The sequence below is a fragment of the Coturnix japonica genome, chromosome 2 (assembly GCF_001577835.2).
Source record: "Coturnix japonica isolate 7356 chromosome 2, Coturnix japonica 2.1, whole genome shotgun sequence".
Taxonomy (NCBI): Eukaryota; Metazoa; Chordata; class Aves; order Galliformes; family Phasianidae; genus Coturnix; species Coturnix japonica.
In genome coordinates this window covers 16307952-16327226 of record NC_029517.1, presented here as the reverse complement: position 1 = coordinate 16327226, position 19275 = coordinate 16307952, and the positions used below count along the sequence as shown (strand labels likewise).

At 38.4% G+C, this 19275-nt stretch overlaps 1 protein-coding gene across 6 annotated transcripts in view; it reads left to right on the top strand.

Moving 5' to 3' along the window:
* Positions 1-19275, top strand: part of MLLT10 (MLLT10 histone lysine methyltransferase DOT1L cofactor) — a 107326-nt gene that overhangs the window by 13267 nt on the left and 74784 nt on the right. For 4 of the 6 annotated variants that reach the window (XM_015853309.2, XM_015853306.2, XM_015853308.2 and 1 more), the window contains exons 4-5: positions 7766-7820; positions 17018-17127. In XM_015853309.2, coding sequence (XP_015708795.2) covers positions 7766-7820; positions 17018-17127 — 165 coding nt within the window. Of the gene's footprint in view, positions 1-7765; positions 7821-14400; positions 14639-17017; positions 17128-19275 lie in introns of those variants that run through there. The other 2 variants (XM_032443067.1, XM_015853311.1) reach the window with 2 other exon arrangements.

The following is a 19275-nucleotide window of genomic DNA, read 5'->3' as shown; positions in this document are numbered from 1 at the left end:
GATCTAAGTTCAATAATTTCAGCAGCCCTTGGGAATGCCTGTGAATTAGAGTGGGCTGGATTTGTGGAGGTTTCAGGAGCTTGCAAGGTTACTATGTTGGCAATATCAGTTTTGTTTCATGTTGGATTGTCTGAATAAGGTGAATGGAAAAACGAAATTTCACTGGATTCTGAGGCCTGGGGTAGGTTATTACCAGCAGATGTAGACGTGGTCAGTCTGGTATACATCCTGTCATTGGGTCTGTTTTTTACTAACCAGCTGGGATTTCTCATCTGTTGATATGCCATGATATGTATTTCTAGTATGTTGGTTTGCCCCACTGCAAACATTGCTAATTTTTCTTTTTCTTTTTTTCTTCTTCTGGTTGTTTAATCTTGGAAAACTTGACTTCTCTTTAGGCTGTCAGGCATGTGTCCTTCTCTGGATTAGCGGAGTTTGAATTAGCTTTTCTCTTAAGTATAATCTAATTGTCTGTTGTTTGATTAATGCTTGATTATCTTTATGCAGGTCTTTTCAGAGTATGGTGTCTGTTCGTAGGGGAAGCCATACTTGCCTTATCCCAAATTATTATTATTATTATTATTTTGTTTTCTTTGTTTTTAAGGGGGAATCTGCACTTTTTCTTATACTTGGTGCTTTCATTTCAAGGTGTTTGTGTTGGTTTTTTAACTTTTTTTTTTTTTTTCCTATCAAAGAAATGGGCCAAAACATTATGAGGAGGAGAGATACTGAAAGAAAAGGGAATGTAAGAAAACACATATAGGACACAATGTGTTTTGAGATGGAAATTAAGCTTGTAAGCAAATCAGTCCACACATGACTGATGCAAGTTTAAAATCTGCAATGTAGATATGCTGGGGAAAAACATTGGCCCAAGAAATTTGTGTTTACTAGTAGAGTGTGGTTGTATTCTTGTCCTACTCTCTATCTTTATTCCTGTTACGTTTGTTATTTGGCATCGTTGTTCATATGGCCTTATGGAGAGATGACTCAAAGAATTGATCGGTCTGAAAACTAAGCAGGGGAAAAAAAAGTATTTTATTTTTAGCTTGCTGATCAGGATTTCCATATGGTTGAATGATTGCTCTTCCAAGAGCAAGGGAGACAGTAGAAAGTACACAGCAGGGGGTGGCCAGTGATCTTCTTTTGGCAGAAGTCAGCAATTATGTTAGCTTAAAGTGAATCTGAATTGAAGTCAGCTGGAACTGCAGCCTAATTTCTCAGCTAACAGCTAGGAACTGTAGTCTATTTTAGCTGCTGTAGATCTTTTGCGTTATTTAGGTTAACGGGTCATACTGAGACACACTATTTATTGCATTATTGCAGTGCTGGGAATGCTGGGAATTCAGTCCTGTAGGACTTGGCTTGCTTGGACAGTCATTACTCAGGTGAATGGCTCCATTGGCCTACCACGGGTTACAATTCAGTAAATTACTTGCATATTTTGTTATGTTTTGTTTGTTTTTTCCTATAGCAAGTAAAATATAAAATGTATCTCTCCACATTATGCTTATGAAACCTTGTTTCAGATTAATAGAACCCTAAAAGAAGAACAAGACTGTATTTCTACCATTCTTTCTTTTATAGTCTTGTTCTTATTTATGTACTCTACTATGTAAATCTTTTTGTGTCAACATGTATAAGCTGGTCTGCTGGATTTAAACAGTTTCTCTTTCTTTTTTTTTTTTCCCTGATTGAAAAATTGGTGGAATTAAGTTAACTAAGAAGTTCTTCAGTAATGAATTTGTGTAATATCTACTCCCAGATTTGGTAGTTGTTATTCCTGGTTAAAATGGAATGATGTATCTATCTGAAATGAGGGAGAAAACTTGTGACCCTGATGCAGCGGCGCCAAGTCGTACTCTTGACTAATTCAGCATAGGAAGCTGAGTTTATGTAGCTCTTGCTTTGCTTGTATTGTTTTGCTCTTTCTGTCTTTAGTTCTGCTATTTGTCTTTAGTGATCACCTTCATTTTTTATTCTGTTTATTTTACTGTTATTTGTTTCATGATTATTTTTTACTTGTTTTAAGACAGAAGCTATATCCATGAACTTAGTCTGTTCCACCTTCAAACATGAGGTCTGCCTGTTACATTTTGTAAGCCTATAATGCTCCTTTTTTCACTTCTCTTCTTCAAATCTAAATCAATTGGTTGTACCTACAGTACCACATGCACTCATGCCCTGCTGTGTACACAGTAAAGGATGTGGCTGTTCTTTGCATCACAGTCAGCCTTTCTGGTGTTCCTATTTGCATGGTCACACCTGATGTTTATCTGAATTATTGATCAGTCTTAGGAGTTTGCCCAGTTTTTGCTAGTGTTTTTTTCTTTTCTTTTTTTCCCCCAGTTGATTTAGTAGTTCCATGAACAACGGATCTCAGAAATCCTTTGCCAGGGCTGAGAGAACTGGAGAAGAGAGCCTCAAGATTGTCAGTGCTTGAATATTATAGGTCATCCGGCCTTCCATACAGAACCTTTTTGCCTTCAACTGTCACAGAGATTGAAGCTTTATTCTATTGTGTGAGTTGTATGCAGATGTGGCCTTTAATAGAGGGATTCAGCTGTTGTTCACTTTGACATTAAGGTCTGTCCGTAAGTTAAAGAAGGAGACATGGTGTTGGATGAAGACATTCAAATAAGAAATTAAAAGTAACTGGACTTTTGAAATACATATGTATGGACAGTGTTTTATTTCCTTTCTCCTGCAAAATCTTTTGTAACAACATGTGCATATTGAAAGTACCCAGGATTATTATTATTATTATTATTTTTTTTTTGAGCCACTTCACAAATTCTCACCTGAAGCTATCACTTTTTTTGAAACATAGAAGCATAAAATCATTTGTGGTGGATGGGACCCTTAAAGGCCAACTAGTCCAGCTCCCCTGCAATGAACCTACAGCTGCACCAGGTTGCTCAGAGCCCCATCCAGCCTGACTTAGGATGTCTCCAGGGACAGAGCATCCACCACTTCTCATGGCAACCTGTTGCAGTGCTTCATCACCTTTCTCCTTATATCCAATCTATATATAATTTCAGAGACTTCATGTTGAAGGGTCAGGCAAAGGAAGGTCTGTGACATGGGATCCATCTGAACTGGTTGCTCTATCTAACATATTGCTTTAAGATTTTAGAACTAGTAGTAAAATATTAGTTCAAAATTTAATGGAAGAATGATTTGCAATGTTACTTGTCTCAACCAGGTGGGAGTGAGGCAGGTGGGGCCCACTAGGCAAGGGCACTGGTTCTGCTGCATGTTGTGTATTGAAAGTGAGGAGGTAACATGTGAGAGTGTGTAGGCCGGGAACCAGTTAGATTAATAACCTAGAGTGATGAGGGCAGAGGGTCACTGTGGGTATATTAGCTTATAATGATGCTACTTTATTGCAGATGGTAGCCAAAATTCACAGCACCAGAAATGCTACGTATCAGAACACCACATCCAGCTCCTCTAGAGCCGAGTGCAGGCGTTCTGCTTCCTGCTAGCGGCAGAATTCTCTGCACAATTCCCAACACTTAAGTTTTCTTTCACTGTCAAAGGTCCCTCCTCCAGTTCAGTTTTCTGTCTCATATCTTTATTCTTCTCTGACTGGTTGCAACTATGGCTACAGAGGGATAATGAGGGGAGATATAATGGACCTGAGCCCTATGGGGATATGAGACAAAAAGAAATGAGTTGAAACTGAACTCTGAAGAGACTAAGGAGCATACTGAACTCTTACACATAAATGACTGGTTCCGTTTCTTGCCACTCAGTATCCCGTGATTGTTTTTAATTTTTTATTCTATTATTTTTATGTAAAGTTTGTTCAGGAAGTTTGTTCATTCTTATTTATGCTGCAGTGCTGCCACTTCCTGCCTTCTGTTTTGCTGTTGAAACTGACTGTGGGATTATGCTGTAAATTGCGTCAGAAACATGACCTAAATTAAAAATATTAAATGTTTATATCACTTCACTTCACTGATCTGGTTTAAAGGGCAGCCTTGCAGATTTTGGCAGCCATGGGAGTGATGGAATGAGAGATTAATAAGGGAGTGGTGGAGGGGAGAAGAAGGGAACCTCCTAAACTGGTTTTGCCACTAGTGAAAATATATGACAAATTTTCATAGGCTTCTGGAGGTGGGGCAAGGTAAACTATGTTAAGAGCTTCGGTTGTCTCTGTGATAGATAAATAATCTCAGCTCACTGCCCTTAAGCTGTACGGCTTGGAGTTTTGGGATGGAAACAAACTTTATTGCACTGTTACAGAATCACAAAGTCACAAGGTTGGAAAGGACCTACAAGATCGTCTAGTCCAACCCTCCTCCCATTACCATTGCTACCACAAGCCACTAAGCCATATCTTGTATCTCCTCATCCAGACGCCTCTTGAACACTGCCAGGGACAGTGATTCCACCACCTCCCTGGGCAGCCATTGCAGTGCCTGTCCACTCCGAGAGGAAAAAGTTTTTCCTTACGTCTAATCTAAACCTCCTCTGGCCCAACTTGTGGCCATTTCCTCAGGTCCTGTTTGTTGCTTGTAAGAGGCCAAGCCCCTCCTCATCACAACCTCCCTTCAGGAAGTTGTAGAGTGCAATGAGGTCTCCCCTGAGCCTTCTCTTCTCCAGGCTAAACAATCCCAGCTCCCTGAGCTGTTCCTCATAAGGCTTGTGCTCCAGACCCCTCACTGGTTTTGTTGTCTTTCTCTGGACACGTTCAAGGGCCTCAATGCCTTTCATGCAGTGAGGGGCCCTGAACACAGTACTCGAGGTTTGGCCTCACCAGTGCTGAGTACACAGGGATGTTTACCTCTCTACTCCAGCTCGCTACACTGTTTCTGATGCAGGCCAGAATGCCCTTGGCCCTCTTGGCCAGCTGGGCACTCTGTCAGCTCATGTTCAGCTGAGCAAGCTTGTAGTGCTGTATGGGGTTATTGTGGCCAAAGTGCAGGATCCAACACTTGGCCCTGTTGAACGTCATCCCATTCACCTCAGCCCAGTGATCCAGCTTATTGAGATCCCTCTGAAGGGCCTCCCTCATCCGTCTCTTCATCCCGGTTAGGTGGTCTATAACAGACTCCCACCAAGATGTCACCCCTACAGGTCTTCCCCCTGATCCTTACCAACAGACACTCAACTTCATCATTATCCTACCCCAAGCTCTTCAACATCAAAACAGTCTTTAATTTAAAGGGCCACACTACCATCTTTCCTTCCTGTCTGTCTTATCTAAAGAGCTTGTAGCCATCCATCACAGCACTCTGGTGATGGGAGTGATCCCACCATTATTTTGGTAATAGCAGTTAGGTCATAGCCTGCTGCACACTCGTTTCCATCTCCTCCTGCTTGTTGCCCATGCTGTATTCATTGGTGTAGATGCACTTCAGCTGAGTCATCTGTCTCACCCCCAGTTCAAATATTGTTCCCCTAGGCTTGCCTCTTGTGTGCCCTGTTTTGTCCCCTTTCTACATCATAGCTAATTTAAAGCTCTTTTGGTGTGTCCTGCTAGCTCCTGTGCTAGGATTTGTTGCCCCCTTTGAGATAGGTGGGTTCCATGGATGGACAACAGGCCAGGGGCCAAGTAAACTGCCCCATGATCAAAGAACCCAAAGTTTCTGCCTTGACACCAGCCTCTGAGCCAGTTATTCATTGCTTGTGCTTTCCAAGCCCACTCTGTGTCCCTCACTGCCCCTGAAGGTATAGAACAAAAGATCACTTGAGCTCCCACTCTTTGAACTAAATGGCCTAAACTCCTCAAATCTCTTTTCATAGTTTGTAGGCTTCTCTAAGGAATTTCATCACTGCTCACCTGAACTATGAATAGTGCAAAATAATCAGTGGACCTTACCAGCTTTGGGTGTTTTGTGGTTATGTCCCTGACCTGGGCCCCAGGATGGCAGCACACTTCCCAATGGCTTGGGTCTGGTCTGCATATGGGGCCCTCAGTTCCTCTAAGGAGGGAGTTGCCCACCATGACCACCCTTCTTTCTTTCCTGACAGATGCAGTCTCAAGATGTTACTGTCAATATGTACCAGGCTTCTTGTTTTGAGAGTCTAATCCAGTGTGTATGGAATTCATTAAAATTAACCTGCAGCTACTGAGTATCTCCGCAGCTTGCATGTAGTGCTTGGAGAGCTGAAGTGTTAAGATACAGCGCATATACTGCATATATAAGATTTTGTTGAAAAGGTCATAGTCATATAATATAGTCATATAATGTAGTAATATAGTCATAGAAGGGTTTAGGTTGGAAGAGACCCTAAAGATCGTTTAGTTTCAACCCCCTGACATGGACAGGGACTGAACCAGTCATTCGTTTCAGTTGCAAGAAAGTAATTATAACATGGACTTGAAAAAGATGTGGTATAGTGCTCCAAGTCTGGAGGCAGCTTACAGAACAGTTTGGAGTTTTCAGGCACTTTGACCTTTGAATTTCACTATAGACTTAATATTGCCTTTTAATAAATGGTTGATCATTTTCATGGGTTGCTGTGAGGGAACAGTAAGTGAAGCGCAAAAGATAGGAAGGAGGAATCCTGAAGCTTCTTTTTCTTGCGTGCATCTGGCTGTACCAATGTACTGAGCAAAAATGATTAAAAAATGTTTCTGTTTTACCCTTTGAGAAAACCTCTTTGCTAATACAAGTTTTGTTACAGGTTACATAGTCTCGAAGATACGCTTCATCTGTATTAGTTTCAGGAGTTCCCCAAGTCTGTGCAAACTGTTTTTGAGGCACTTAGATCAATGTAGGCTCCTTTATCTGCTGACTTAGTAGTTAGCTGATAACAGAGAACTGTGTAGCTCAAGAAACAGAGAGGATCTGTACTGATGCTAGATGTCTGTTTCCAATTGAAGGGTGTGATAAAAAGATGCATCTGCAGATCTGTTACTTGGTTTCTTAAAAAGCTTGTAAGACTGGTATGCTTTGGGTTGTTACTAATTTGAGAATACATAAAGTTTTGCAGTAAAATGATGCATAGGTATAGCTTCTCCTGTTACTGTGCTCCTTTTCACATCATCTGGACCAGTTAAATGGAATGTATGTCAAACCTGTTCAATTTCTACAGTCTCTAGACTTATCTGAAATTGATTGACTCTACTTTGGCAAACTTATTGCTAAGCTTGATGTTATGAAGTTGATAGAAACAGTTGTAGCAGAAAGATTGCACTGCTGTGATCCTGATATGTCACAAGAAAAGGATGCCCAGCTGCGTGTTTCAAGAGGTGCGGTCTTTGGGAATTTCGGGGATGAGTTAATTTTTGACCAGTTCATGAAACAGAAAATGAAGTTGTTTTTGGCTTGTTGGAATAAGCGTGAGTCAGCAGAGACTATGAAGCCAGTTCTTTCTCTGTTCTCTGCAATAATTATATCCGTGGCACATCTTTGTGATTGACTGTTTTAGTGAGTACAAAGATGGAAGGAAAAGGGCATAAAATAGGGAGTCTTTGGACTGTACCCAGGTTTCTTGTCAAGTCTTCCCCATTCTTGGTGACGTGTATCCAGAATTCCATGGTGTGGAATCCAGGGATTAAAACTTGGAGGTAGAATTGTAAATAGTTTAAATACATTGTGGTTTCAAGATCCAAAGGAAAAGGCTTTTTTTGTGACAAACTAGCATTAATACAACAGTAAGGGCTAAGGTAGAATATGCCCATTTGCTTTTATGGAGTGGTAACTTCTTTACTGACACCTAATAGATTTGATTTGTGTGGTTTCTTTTGTAATGCTTCTGTGATCATTCCATTTTTTTTATTTTATTTTTGCTTTTTTTTTTTTCCCAGAGATGTGAATTATGCCCTCATAAGGATGGTGCTTTAAAGAGAACAGATAATGGGGGTAAGTTTTATTCTTACTATTTGTGAACTCTCTTATTTTGTGTAAGGGAAATAAGACTGCGAAAGGAATATGTAGGGATCCCAATAACAACTGGAAACGAGCAACTGGTTTATCACACTAGCTGGCTTGGGAAGTGATAACTATTTTACAGTAACCTGCAGTTGTCCAGGTTAGGATGGATTTAAGTTTGAGAACATCAATCGTTATTCTTAGATTTGCTTGTAGATAAAAGTTACACTAAAGGAGAAAACGCATTTTAACACAAGATTTTACAAGGGAAACAGATAAATTTTATATATATTTAGTTGGAGTTTGAACATTTGTAGAAAGCTGTTCAAAGTGCATCATTCATGGGAGAAGGTTAATTTTTATGTCTCTAGCCAGGCTGAATGCATTGGTGCATTTTCAAAGATAGCTCTTTCATGTTTGGTTTACTAGTGCGTTTTGTAACAAAGAAACTAGAGCTGAAAAGCTGTAGTAGCAATTACCTGTCCCTTGCATCTTCCTAATTGTATTGTTCAGGTTATCATCAGTTCTGCTCCTGCCAAGTAGAACTGCTAAAAGAAATCTCCAGGGGATACCATGCTTTGGTTGTTTTTTTGCTAATGGTTGGGTGATGTGAATGAAATCTTTATCAATAAACTTTCCAGACACTTTGGATTGTCATCTTCTGTCTATAATAGATACTTCTAAATTTTGGTCCATCATCTATTTGTAAATAGCCCGTTCATTTTGATACTGCGACCTTTCTCTTGTGAGAGGAGAAAGGATGATCAGGATTGCAGATGTCATTTGGACAGTCTGTTAATTGTGTTCTGTGTTAATTTTGTGCTGCATACATAGTATTCTGCCTAAGTTTTGTCTCAATCTCAGTTTAGCGTTGAGGTAGTTGATGTGGCATTGCTATTCCCTTTACAGTTGAGTTGCATGAGCCAGAGCCTGCTTGTATTTGGGCTGGTCTCCTCTTTCCCTTCCTAATCATTATACTTTGACAATAATATATAGCATGCATTCTGGTATTCATTGTTCTAGTGTCTGCTTATCTCAAACATGTTAGTGAATTTTGTGTCGTTCGTAAGTGTTAGGAGATTGTGTTAAGTTAGTGTGTCAGTGGAACTACCATAATAAGAGCCAGCGCAGTACTTTAGCCTTAGAACTAAGCCTCTCAGACAGGTTAATATGCAGCATCGTTGAATTAATTTCTTCAGAATGGCAACTGAAGCGTGAGGTAGCTGAAGAGTTTTCCGCTTTTGTTCTTAAAGTAGTGTTTGGGAATGCCTTGCTATTCTGTATTGTAATTTTGAAGAATTTTCTTTTCAGGAAGTATTCAGAGTGTATTTTGACAGCGTGCATCAAATATCTGAGCATCCTTTTGATTCTCTCTTGCAATTGTATTTGTAGTTATGAATTTCTGTCTGAAAGTGAATTGCCTTATCTGATTGAAGTTACTGAGGTTTAAATAGCAAAGGTGTTACACTGGACAAATGGTATTGTCCCTTTAATTTTCATCACCAGCAGGTTTTATCAGTGAAAAGCTGATACCAGAGAAGTCTTGAGAATTTGTGTTTTACTGTTTGGAAGTCTCCCTCAGTAATAGATGTTGTCTGTGGGGCTGAATACAATAAATCTTACTTTATGGACCAACTGTACTTTTAGTTACAGGTTTACAGAAGGATGTGAACCTTGGAAAAATGAACTCCAGCTGGTGTTATGTCATGGAAACCTACACTGTTAATCTGAAGCTTTCCTTTCAAAATGTTGCTTAATATAAGGGGTCGTGCCAGAAGTATTTTAGGGGCAGAGTAGTACTATAGGAGGTCATGTCCTGGGCATCTCAGGTTAAAACTTGGTTTTTAAAACTCTCTTCCACCAGCACTGACCAGAAAGCCAGTGCAATTTTTGTTTATGTGTGCAGATTAGTCATACGTGGTCTGTTGGTGTTATAGCTTATTTATTTATTTATTATTTTATTTATTTATTTAGAAGTCTTCTGGATATTTGCTTTTTACTCATGTGAAGAAGTGTGTTTTGTTTTGGATGTTGTAGGTTTCTTTTACATTTGGAATCTTAATGTTTTGTCTGCTGAGCTTTTACTCCTGGGTTCCATGATTTTCTTAATCTGCAGTAAGACACTGTTATTGCAGGTAGGGCCATTACAGTGCGTTACTGCCTCCTCCTTTGTGGTGGCATTGGTGTTTACTATTTTGTTTCCTGTGTTCATTTTCAGCTAAATTAAATCCGTTCCCTGATGCAGCTGACAATGCCAATGTCAGGGAATGACCAGGACCATTCTTTTAGCAGCAGCCTGTACGTAAGCTGTCTTAAGTCAGCTGTACAGCTGTCCCTGAAAGAAGCCTAAGCTTATGGCTCTTATCTAGTGGTATTATCTTGTCTTTAAGAACTCTGGGGCACTATAATATCTATTCATCTATCTGTCTGTCTATCCATCTATAACAAAATAGTCCATGAGTCAAACTGGTCTTATTTTTAGGTGTTAGTAAGAATAGTCGTATGTCTTTTTTTTTTCTTTTTTTTGGGCCCACTCTTCCTTCTCTTTGACTTCAGGTTTTTTTTTGTGCATATTCTTTCTCTTTCTCCCTCTCTTTTACTTATCTGTTACAGCTTATTTGAATTTTTGGATATCATTGCATCTTGAAATTTCCTTTTTAGGTTTTATATTTCTGTTTGGAGATACCTAATATTCTTTAGTTATGCTTATTGGTGCAGTTACTAAGGGAGTAACATTGTGTTTTCCAGTATCATTTATGGTAAATAAGGAATTACAGTTTTCAGTAATACCACAAATGCAGCATTCCTGATGCAGTTCTGTCCTGTATCTTCTATATAAATTGGAAGTGTCAGTATGTGGTACTAAGAGAAGAGGATCACGATCTCTTTATCACTATGAACTTAGTTCTTGGGAAATTTCTTGTGTGCTTTCTCAAAATATGTTCCCAGCCTACATTTATTATGCTTTGGGACTTCTTGAACCAGTGATGGTATTTTTTTTGTGTTTTCAAAGAACGCAGCATGTTCTGTTAAGTGTGTTTTAAGTGTGTCTGTTACATACTTAATTTGTCCATTTCTTTTAGGGTGTTAGTGTCTGTAGCAAGACATTCCACAGCTGATCAGTATGATGTATAACAGTAGTATGCAGATTGTGAGTCCTTTAAATCACAGTTTTATTTGATGGCACGTGGCAGTTGCTAAGTCAAGGGAGGTGACAAAGACCAGTTATTTTATTTTCAGTACCACTTGTGGTTTTATAGACCCTTGTCATATTCTTTTTCTGTCTCCTTTCAGGGGAGCTCAGACTGATTGGGTATTCCTTGTATGGAAGTATAACCCCTTTCTGCTTCTCTTCCGCTTCCAAATGACACATAATCCTTACCAGAACTGTGTGTGAAGTTTTAGAGAAGCAAATTTGTATCTACCTAAGCTGCCAAATGATAACAGTATGATTTAGTGTTCCATAGCATAGACTGCTCATGTGATTACAGGTCACCATTTTTGGTGCAGATTTTTTTCTCAATAATTGTGAAACACAGTAGCTAGCAATTCACACTACCTCGAATCTGGGACAGAACCTCAAATTGGAACACAAGTATTAATTTTAACAAGGCTTTTGCCTGAAGAATATTCTTCACATTGAATACTTGATTTTCAGTATCTGCTCTGAAAACAGAATACATGGGCAACGTAAATTTTTGAGGTGTTAACTATTTTTACAGTCTTTGTTAACTCTTGACCATTTGGGCAATTAGAGATTGAGTGGGATAGGGGAATTTCAGTTATCCAAGGCAACTGTAACTGGATTAGCTGCTTGTTCTTGGCCTGTTGGCCCGGGCTACTCCTGCTGGTGGTGGGTCCAGAGAGAATTTGGTCTGGATTTGAGTTGAACCCAGAACTTCAGGCTGCTTCATTGTCCTTTCAGGGCTTTCCACTGCCAGAAACTAACGCAGAACAGGAGCAGCTTAGAGCTGAACGCATGTGTTTGTTGGGATTCTTCACACTGTGTGAAAATGATTTTTCAGCTTCTGCACTTGCATGGGTCTTGGAAACAATACAGTTGCATTTCATAGCATGCAGCCTGCACTGAGGTCTGCAATGTGGTTTGTTGCCAGCTGATCTTATGTGCTGAGGATTATTAAGAGGTGGCTGTATTTAGCTGCAAATTTGATTTCATTCACTTGTTAATAGTGATGGGACCTTGTATGGTTCTAGTCAGGGTGACTGCCAGAAACTTTAAACGTAAGCTTTGAATATGTAAATAATACATTGTAATGTTTTGGCTGCTGAATGTTTGGTGGTGGAAAAAGATCTTCTCTGTACCTGGACCTTGTGGAACTATTTACGTAAACGTTAGAAGGTCTGTGGTCACTGTCTGCAGTTACAGAAATTCGGAGTTTTGTAGAAAAGGAGGATTGAGCTGAAATTTAATGAACTTTTGTCTTTGAATATGCCTATGAACAAAAGCCCGTGCTACAGTTGGTAGTAGTGTTCATTGAGGGGCATCACTGTGGCTTAAAATACATAACTGAACGTGAAAAGTTTGGAAAGTGAGGAAAAAACTGTGGTGTATGTGGGAATTCCTTATTGATTGATGTCTCGTGTAAGAAGGCTACTGAAAGCAGCTAAGCTATTTGTAGTAGTATCTGTTCTGTGTACATGGCTTAGTTGGGCGAAGTGTAAAAGCTCATTTAATACATTAGAAAAAGAGCTCACTTGTTCCTTTTTTTTTTAAGCACATTATTCATTGGATATAGTTTTTGGATGTTTAAATAGTTCCCTTACAGTAATCTTTGTCCTCATTTCTCTCTGAGCCGAAGAAGCCTCAGCTTGGTGTGCGAGTTGTTGCTTTGAAATCTGATTCCACTGGCTGCTGCTGAGGAATGCTGTGTAACAGCATTCTTTGTGTCGACTTTTCACCAAGGCATCTTTCATGCAGCTGCTTGGGAAAAGGCCAGCTAACAATGCAGTGGTTTTATGTCATCCTTCAGGCCCTCTTCCCATCCCCTGGGTCAGCGTTGGGATCCCCCAAGTCTATAAAAACACCACATGGCAGCTTTTCTTACTCTTAGTGTCAGCAGCTCTGTTTTCATGGTATTAATGTCCAAGAATATGGATGGTATAATGTTATATATTTAGGCTTATGTGTTTTGCTGGAAATGTTTACATAAAAATGTTCAGGTCCTTTCACAGAGATCTTGCATATGTATATTTTACTAGAAAAGGCAGTAATATTATTTAAGCAATACTAAAATATTTTACTAACAAATGCACATATTACCATATAATCTGTATTACATACTTACTAGTTATTTTACTAGTAAATGCAATGTAAGGAACTACAGTGGGAACCTGGAAAAAAATTAGGGAAAGCTTTAGATAAATATTTATGACATTTTTTCCTTTTTGTATAAAATATCTTTAGAGAGGAGTAACAGACTCATTAATGCTGTAACATGCAAGATAAGATGATTAAAGCTGTTGGCTTACTTAGTGGACCAGTGGGATGCGAGCTGGAGCTGCTTCAGAAACAAACTATTTGTTGTGCTGCCAAATGAAGAACCAGTGAGATTTGTTCATATGTACTTATTCTTTAATTGAAGAGCGAGTATTGATAAATGCAGATTTAGGTGAAATTCTGTAGTAAAGCTCTGTGGAATGGAGCCTTTTCTTCACAAATAACCAGTTTATTACTATTATTTTTAGTAGAAATTGTCACTTGATTCAGAGTACCAGTGATGTGGTTGGTTGTCTGCTGATGGGGGAGGGATCTCTAGCAGTTACTGTGGGCTCCTTTTTTCCTGTCTTTTCAAGGAATGGATCAAACCGAGTAGTGAATAATACCATGTTAGCTCCAGCAATCTCTAAAACAGTGTTTTTAAGGTTAAAGAAACTGCAGTATCTTAAGCAGCCTCATCTCCTCTGCAAGTTTTGTTATCTTCGCAGGAAACGAGGGTCAGGGTTAAAATAGAGGTGTATGGAATGCTTTAATGAGGCATTTAGGCTAAGGGTTTAAAGCAGTACTTAATCTTTCCCCATAGCAAATAGTAACAGTTCTGGTCTTATACACATCTTTGGCTTCACCTTTCAGGATGGCATAGGGCTGAGTTTTGGGATCAGCCAGCAGATGTGCTGGTGGTGGAACCTGGGCTGCAGTTCCCTGTAATGCAGACCTCTGCAGAAAGGAGGGGGCTGTGCTTTTCCCAACGTGGGCTTGTTTTTTCACCTGTGGTTTTGTTTATGGTAAATGTAGAACCTCAGCATGGCTTTCATCAGCTCGATGATCTGACTGCAGGGTAAATTTCTGTCTTCCCCCAGGGTTAATAATGAGATGAATACAATTTTATCTGCCCCAATGCGTATGGCAAGTTGTACTTCAGGGAGGCAGAGATGGGGATTTACCTTCCAGTGACAGCTCACAGTTGAAATGGATTGAGGCATATCCTTAGGATGCGTCCCGGAGTGACCCTAGTAAGAAAACTATTGTTTCAACAAAGAAACGTTTTTCCATGCTAAAAAATAGTGTTCACTGCATTAGGAGTGAATTAAAGTTAAAACTGACATAAAATTTCCTTAGTGAATTACAATGGACTCTTTAGGATCAGAATGCATAAGCACTTGTTACTCAGAGATTGGACCAGAGTTAGGAGATGGTGATGATGTCACAGAGCTCTTTTTTGGGACTAGGCTGACGCTGCATCTGGAATTCTCTGTGGCCTCCTGGCTGCTACTGCTCTGCTGCTCCTATAGCATCGACTGTCCAGAGCCTGTTCTGCATGTATTAGATCTCAGCCTTCTGTTTTTGAGAGGTAGGGAGGATCATGTAAAAGGATTTGGTTGTTATTGTGTTGTGATGTAAAAGATTATAAAAGCAAGGCTTTAAAGTTCACTCTGGAAGGTGATGGAATTTCTGTTCTGTGGAAGTGCTTGGGAACCCAGTTTTAGACAGATAAACGGTAGTGGTAAAGGGCAACAGTGTAGTTAGAAGGATAATGTACTGCTATGGTATTTATCTTCTTGGGTTTCCTGTGCTAATTTTAGATTACTTTGCTTAATATTTTTTCTAGTTTTAGAATTCTGTGTTGGCAACAGCTTTTATTAACTAATGATGAAACAGTTACCTGTTCACTGTCATTGGGATGACAGACAGACTGTTTTTAGTTAAGGCTCTGGAACTTGAGATCTGTTACTCTGAATGTTAATGAATATTACATACTTAAATATTTTGAATATGCAATGCTAGAAGGTTTTCACTGAGATCAAAATTAGTTTAGGCATCTGAAATCAGAATCTCAGCAAAGGTTTTGTAAAATGAGCATGGATTCTGAGCTTGTAATTAAGCGTTTGACATGCTGGGACAGAACTTAAAATTGGCACAACTCAGTAGTGTGCTTTTCTGACAGATACTTAATGAAAAAAAGGTGACAGTGGGGCTCAAGTAAAAGCTTTCATAAGATATATTCTAATTTTGAAGGCTTTTTGGCATGACTTTTCAATTCCTGTCATTTGAAATATCTGTTTTTATTATTATTGTTACTGAAGTAGATCCTGGGCTTGTTTTTAAATGTGGTTTTGATGTTGTTTTAATATTAATTGAGGTTGTTTCCTAAGATCTCTTAAAGGAAAAGTGTTATAGTTACACTTGAGTTACCTTATAAAATAAAGTGGATATGCAAAAGTATTTGTTATCATTTCCTAAAGTTACTGAAAGTAAGGAGTAAGTAAAACTAGAAAGTGCAATTGAAATATATTGAATTTAAAGTTGGCCATCATCAGTAGTCTTTGTTTTGCTTTAACTCTTGAGATGTGGGTGTACAGCAATATTCTTCACATTTAAACATTAGGAAAGTTCTATTTGATTTAATTATGTCCTTTTTGGAGTGGAGGACGTATATTTATCCAGAAATATTTTAATAAGTTATAAGAATAGGAAGTTTATGGCTTATGTATGGAGCTAATAGAGCTCTGAACATGGCAAGAGAGTCTCTGAGTTGTCTAAGGAGGAAGGGAGTAGAAACTTCTCTGTGCCAGGCAGCAGAATGGTGTAAGGCAAGGAAGAGGAACATTTGGGTTCTGTCCTGTCAACTAGGGGAGTTTGAACTTTCCAGGGAAAATGGCCTACTCTGTCTGGCCAAATAGTCTTGTGTGATGGTGTGTTGTTTCCTTTTGCCTTTTAAGCCTGGGCTGGTATGAATTGAAGAATGCAAATTAGCTAGAAATAAATCATGTGATAGTAAGCACATGAAGGATCATATGTAGCCTTACGACTGCACTCTTGAGAAGTTTTCCTGGGGAAAACGATATGGAATTTTTTGGTTTCTGCTTTCTGCGCTTTTTATGTATGTTTATAGAGTTTAAAAATGCAAAAGGCATGAAGTGGTGACAGAGTAGGAAGCAAAGCCTGGGCCATTTGTTTTCCTCCCTACGAAGATGGGGGAGGCATTTTCTCACTTTGTTATATAGTCAAAAGCCTCTTGGTTCCAGAAGATATTAGAAATAAAGGCTACTTGCATGCTAGTAATAGTAGCTCATTCTTCTGTCAGTGAGACAGAGACAGAGCTGTCACATTTGTCCCTTTTGGGTGTCCTTGGTTCCACATGCTTTGGAATAGTTTTTGGGGTTTTTTTGTTTTGTTTTTTTGTTTTGCCTTTTTTTAAAGATTTCTTTGTATACATGTATGTTTATGGTGTGGGATTTCTTGCTTAAGAGAGAATAGATGAGTCTAGTCAATTTAGAATGTTTTTGTTTAAATAAAATGTACACAGAATGTCTTACATGAAGGTAATGCTTGCATGAATCATTTCTTCAGCCCCTATTTTCCTTTAGTGGGAATCTGTATAATTTTAGAGTGTATTTCATGGATTTTAAATGGTAATTCTAGGAATTTAAAGAACATACCTGTTTTTCCATTAGTACTTGTATGAATCATTACTATCTGCAGTTCATGAAGTATTGTTTTTGGGAGTTCTCCACACATTAAATTTGAAAATACTTTACAGCTCATCTTAACTTTGGGTAACCTAAAGTGAAGTGTAAAAGTGATGTAAGTCAAACACGTCTTCCATGTTCTAAACAGTTAGAATAGTTAATGGAGAAGAGTGTTGTAAAAGGTACTTTGTACAGTAATTCAAATGTCCTTGGAGCTTCTAGAAGACATTAAAATTAAATACAATTGTAACTTTTTGTAGGTTGGGCTCATGTGGTTTGTGCTCTGTACATTCCCGAGGTGCAGTTTGCCAACGTCGCTACAATGGAACCTATTGTGTTGCAGTCCGTTCCTCATGATCGTTATAATAAGGTATAACTATGTTTGTCTTTTTATCTATGTGTAATGTATTTATTTGAAAACTTGTGAGCTTTAAATAATCTAAAACTACAGTTCTTAAAATGCAGTTTACGATGTATCAATAGCTACTATAATGTATGTTTTCTTCCATGTATCAATGATAAGTTCAAGAATTAAGAAAGCTGTTATTCAGTTAAACTGCAAAGTTATCTGTAATGTCTCATTATTCTTATACTGAGTAGGGACTGTTTTGTTAATTAAAAATATTGCAATCTTTGAATAATGGTTTATTTTGAAAGCAGTGTGAAATATTTCCCAAACGTAAGAATATTATTACACCTTATTTGAAATGTTGATATTCATTACCACTAAGTCTCGCTGTTTTAATTATTAATAAGAAGTTCGTAAACAAGAACAGCAATACCAATATATTGAGGATAAATCTTTCAGACTTTTGCTTTTGTAAACAGTGTTTTCTTTAACAGAATTAGTTGCCTATAGAAGAAATAGAATAACTGCTCCTAAATAAGTGACAGAGAGATGGAATCTTTTTTGAAGTGTGGCAAGACTTCATAAAAAAACCAAATTGTTAATATTTTATACTGATAGCTTATTTTTTCTGCTTGGTCTTCCACTTGCGCTACCTTTCCCCACAATACCTAACTACTTCCTCCTTTGTATTTTGTATTTTCCCTTTCATAGGCAGCAAACTCAGTTTATGAGTAGTTCTATTAGCACATTTTTGTGCAGTTCCTTATAATTCTATTTCTTGCTTTTACTTTATTTCATGATGGTTTGTGGACAAAGGAGCAAGAGAAGAATACACTTTATTATATAAAAAAAACAAAGCACGTCATTTCCTACAGGGAGCCCTTTCCTTCTCATGTTGGTTCCATAACCTCTTTTTTTTCCAGCTTACATCTCTGATTTTATTTTTTTTCAATCTCACAGAATGATCCACATTATACTTCTGTTCTTTTCCCTTTCTTTCTAGTCTTTTTTCCTGTTTAATACACTGGTCTTTTCCTTATCTGTTTCATTTACTAATAATTGCTGTTCCATAGGTTTTTCCCTTCCTACTTACCAGTGTTTGAAAACAGTTGAACTGCAGGTCTTTCTAATGATTTCTCATTACATACCAACTGAGCATCTGTATCATCTGTATCAGAACTTCCTTCTGTGCTGGTGAGAAAATGCGAGAGTGAGATTACGCTCTGAACTATGGTCTTCCATATGGACCTGGAGTAAAACGTAGTTCAACAAAAATTGTCACAAGGAAGAGTTTGTACTATAATCTCAAAAAGAAAAAAAAAGCCCTCCTTGGAATTCTGCCAGGAGATACTACTTGATTTACATGGGATTCTTTTATGTAGTTGTTTCCTTATTTGATGTTGTAAAACATACACTATTATGCACTGTAATCTTGGGTACAAGAAGGAACACAGATGATGCCAGAGCATGAGGTTTATGGCCACTCATTCTGTGGAGTTTACCTGTTCCTTGGATAAAAGCCATTGTACAGAGTAAACCTACTGGGTGACCTGATGAGTGAGTTAACAGAAAAGCTCTTCTTGTACAGTTGCTTCCAAAGAGGAAATGGACTAGAAATTGCTCTCCCATTGAATAGATGTTTGTTACTTCTTGGCTGCTTGTGCATGTATAATCTCTTATTTGTTTTACGAGAGCTTTATTTGTCTTTCTTAGGTACATATGAGGTCTGTGGTAATTATATAATAATTATTGCCTTTAAGAGCCTCTTCAGTGTTGATTTAAGAAACCAGTGCGTTTGGAGTTTCTTGATCCACCTAGCAGTAAAGGCAGCTATTAAAATTTTATTTCATTATTTGCTGCAACATTGAGAAACTTCTGTTCAAACTAAATTCAGTTCTGTAAATAGGCAGTACTCTCAGGTAGCTTTTACAAGCAGAATAATCTGCTTCTCAGATTCCTTTTTTTTTGCAAGGCATTCCTCGCCTCATCCTCCTTTCTGCCTTTTTTTTTGCAGAGGAGATTTGCAGTTTGGAATCTTTGAAGGAGAATTACTGACAGAGAACTCAAGGCAGCTTTGCAAAATGTCTTTAGATATTTGTGATGGGTGGGCAGTCCGCAGTGTTGTGTTTAGACTTGTTTGTAATGTATCCAGTCAGGTGTTTTGTTTTT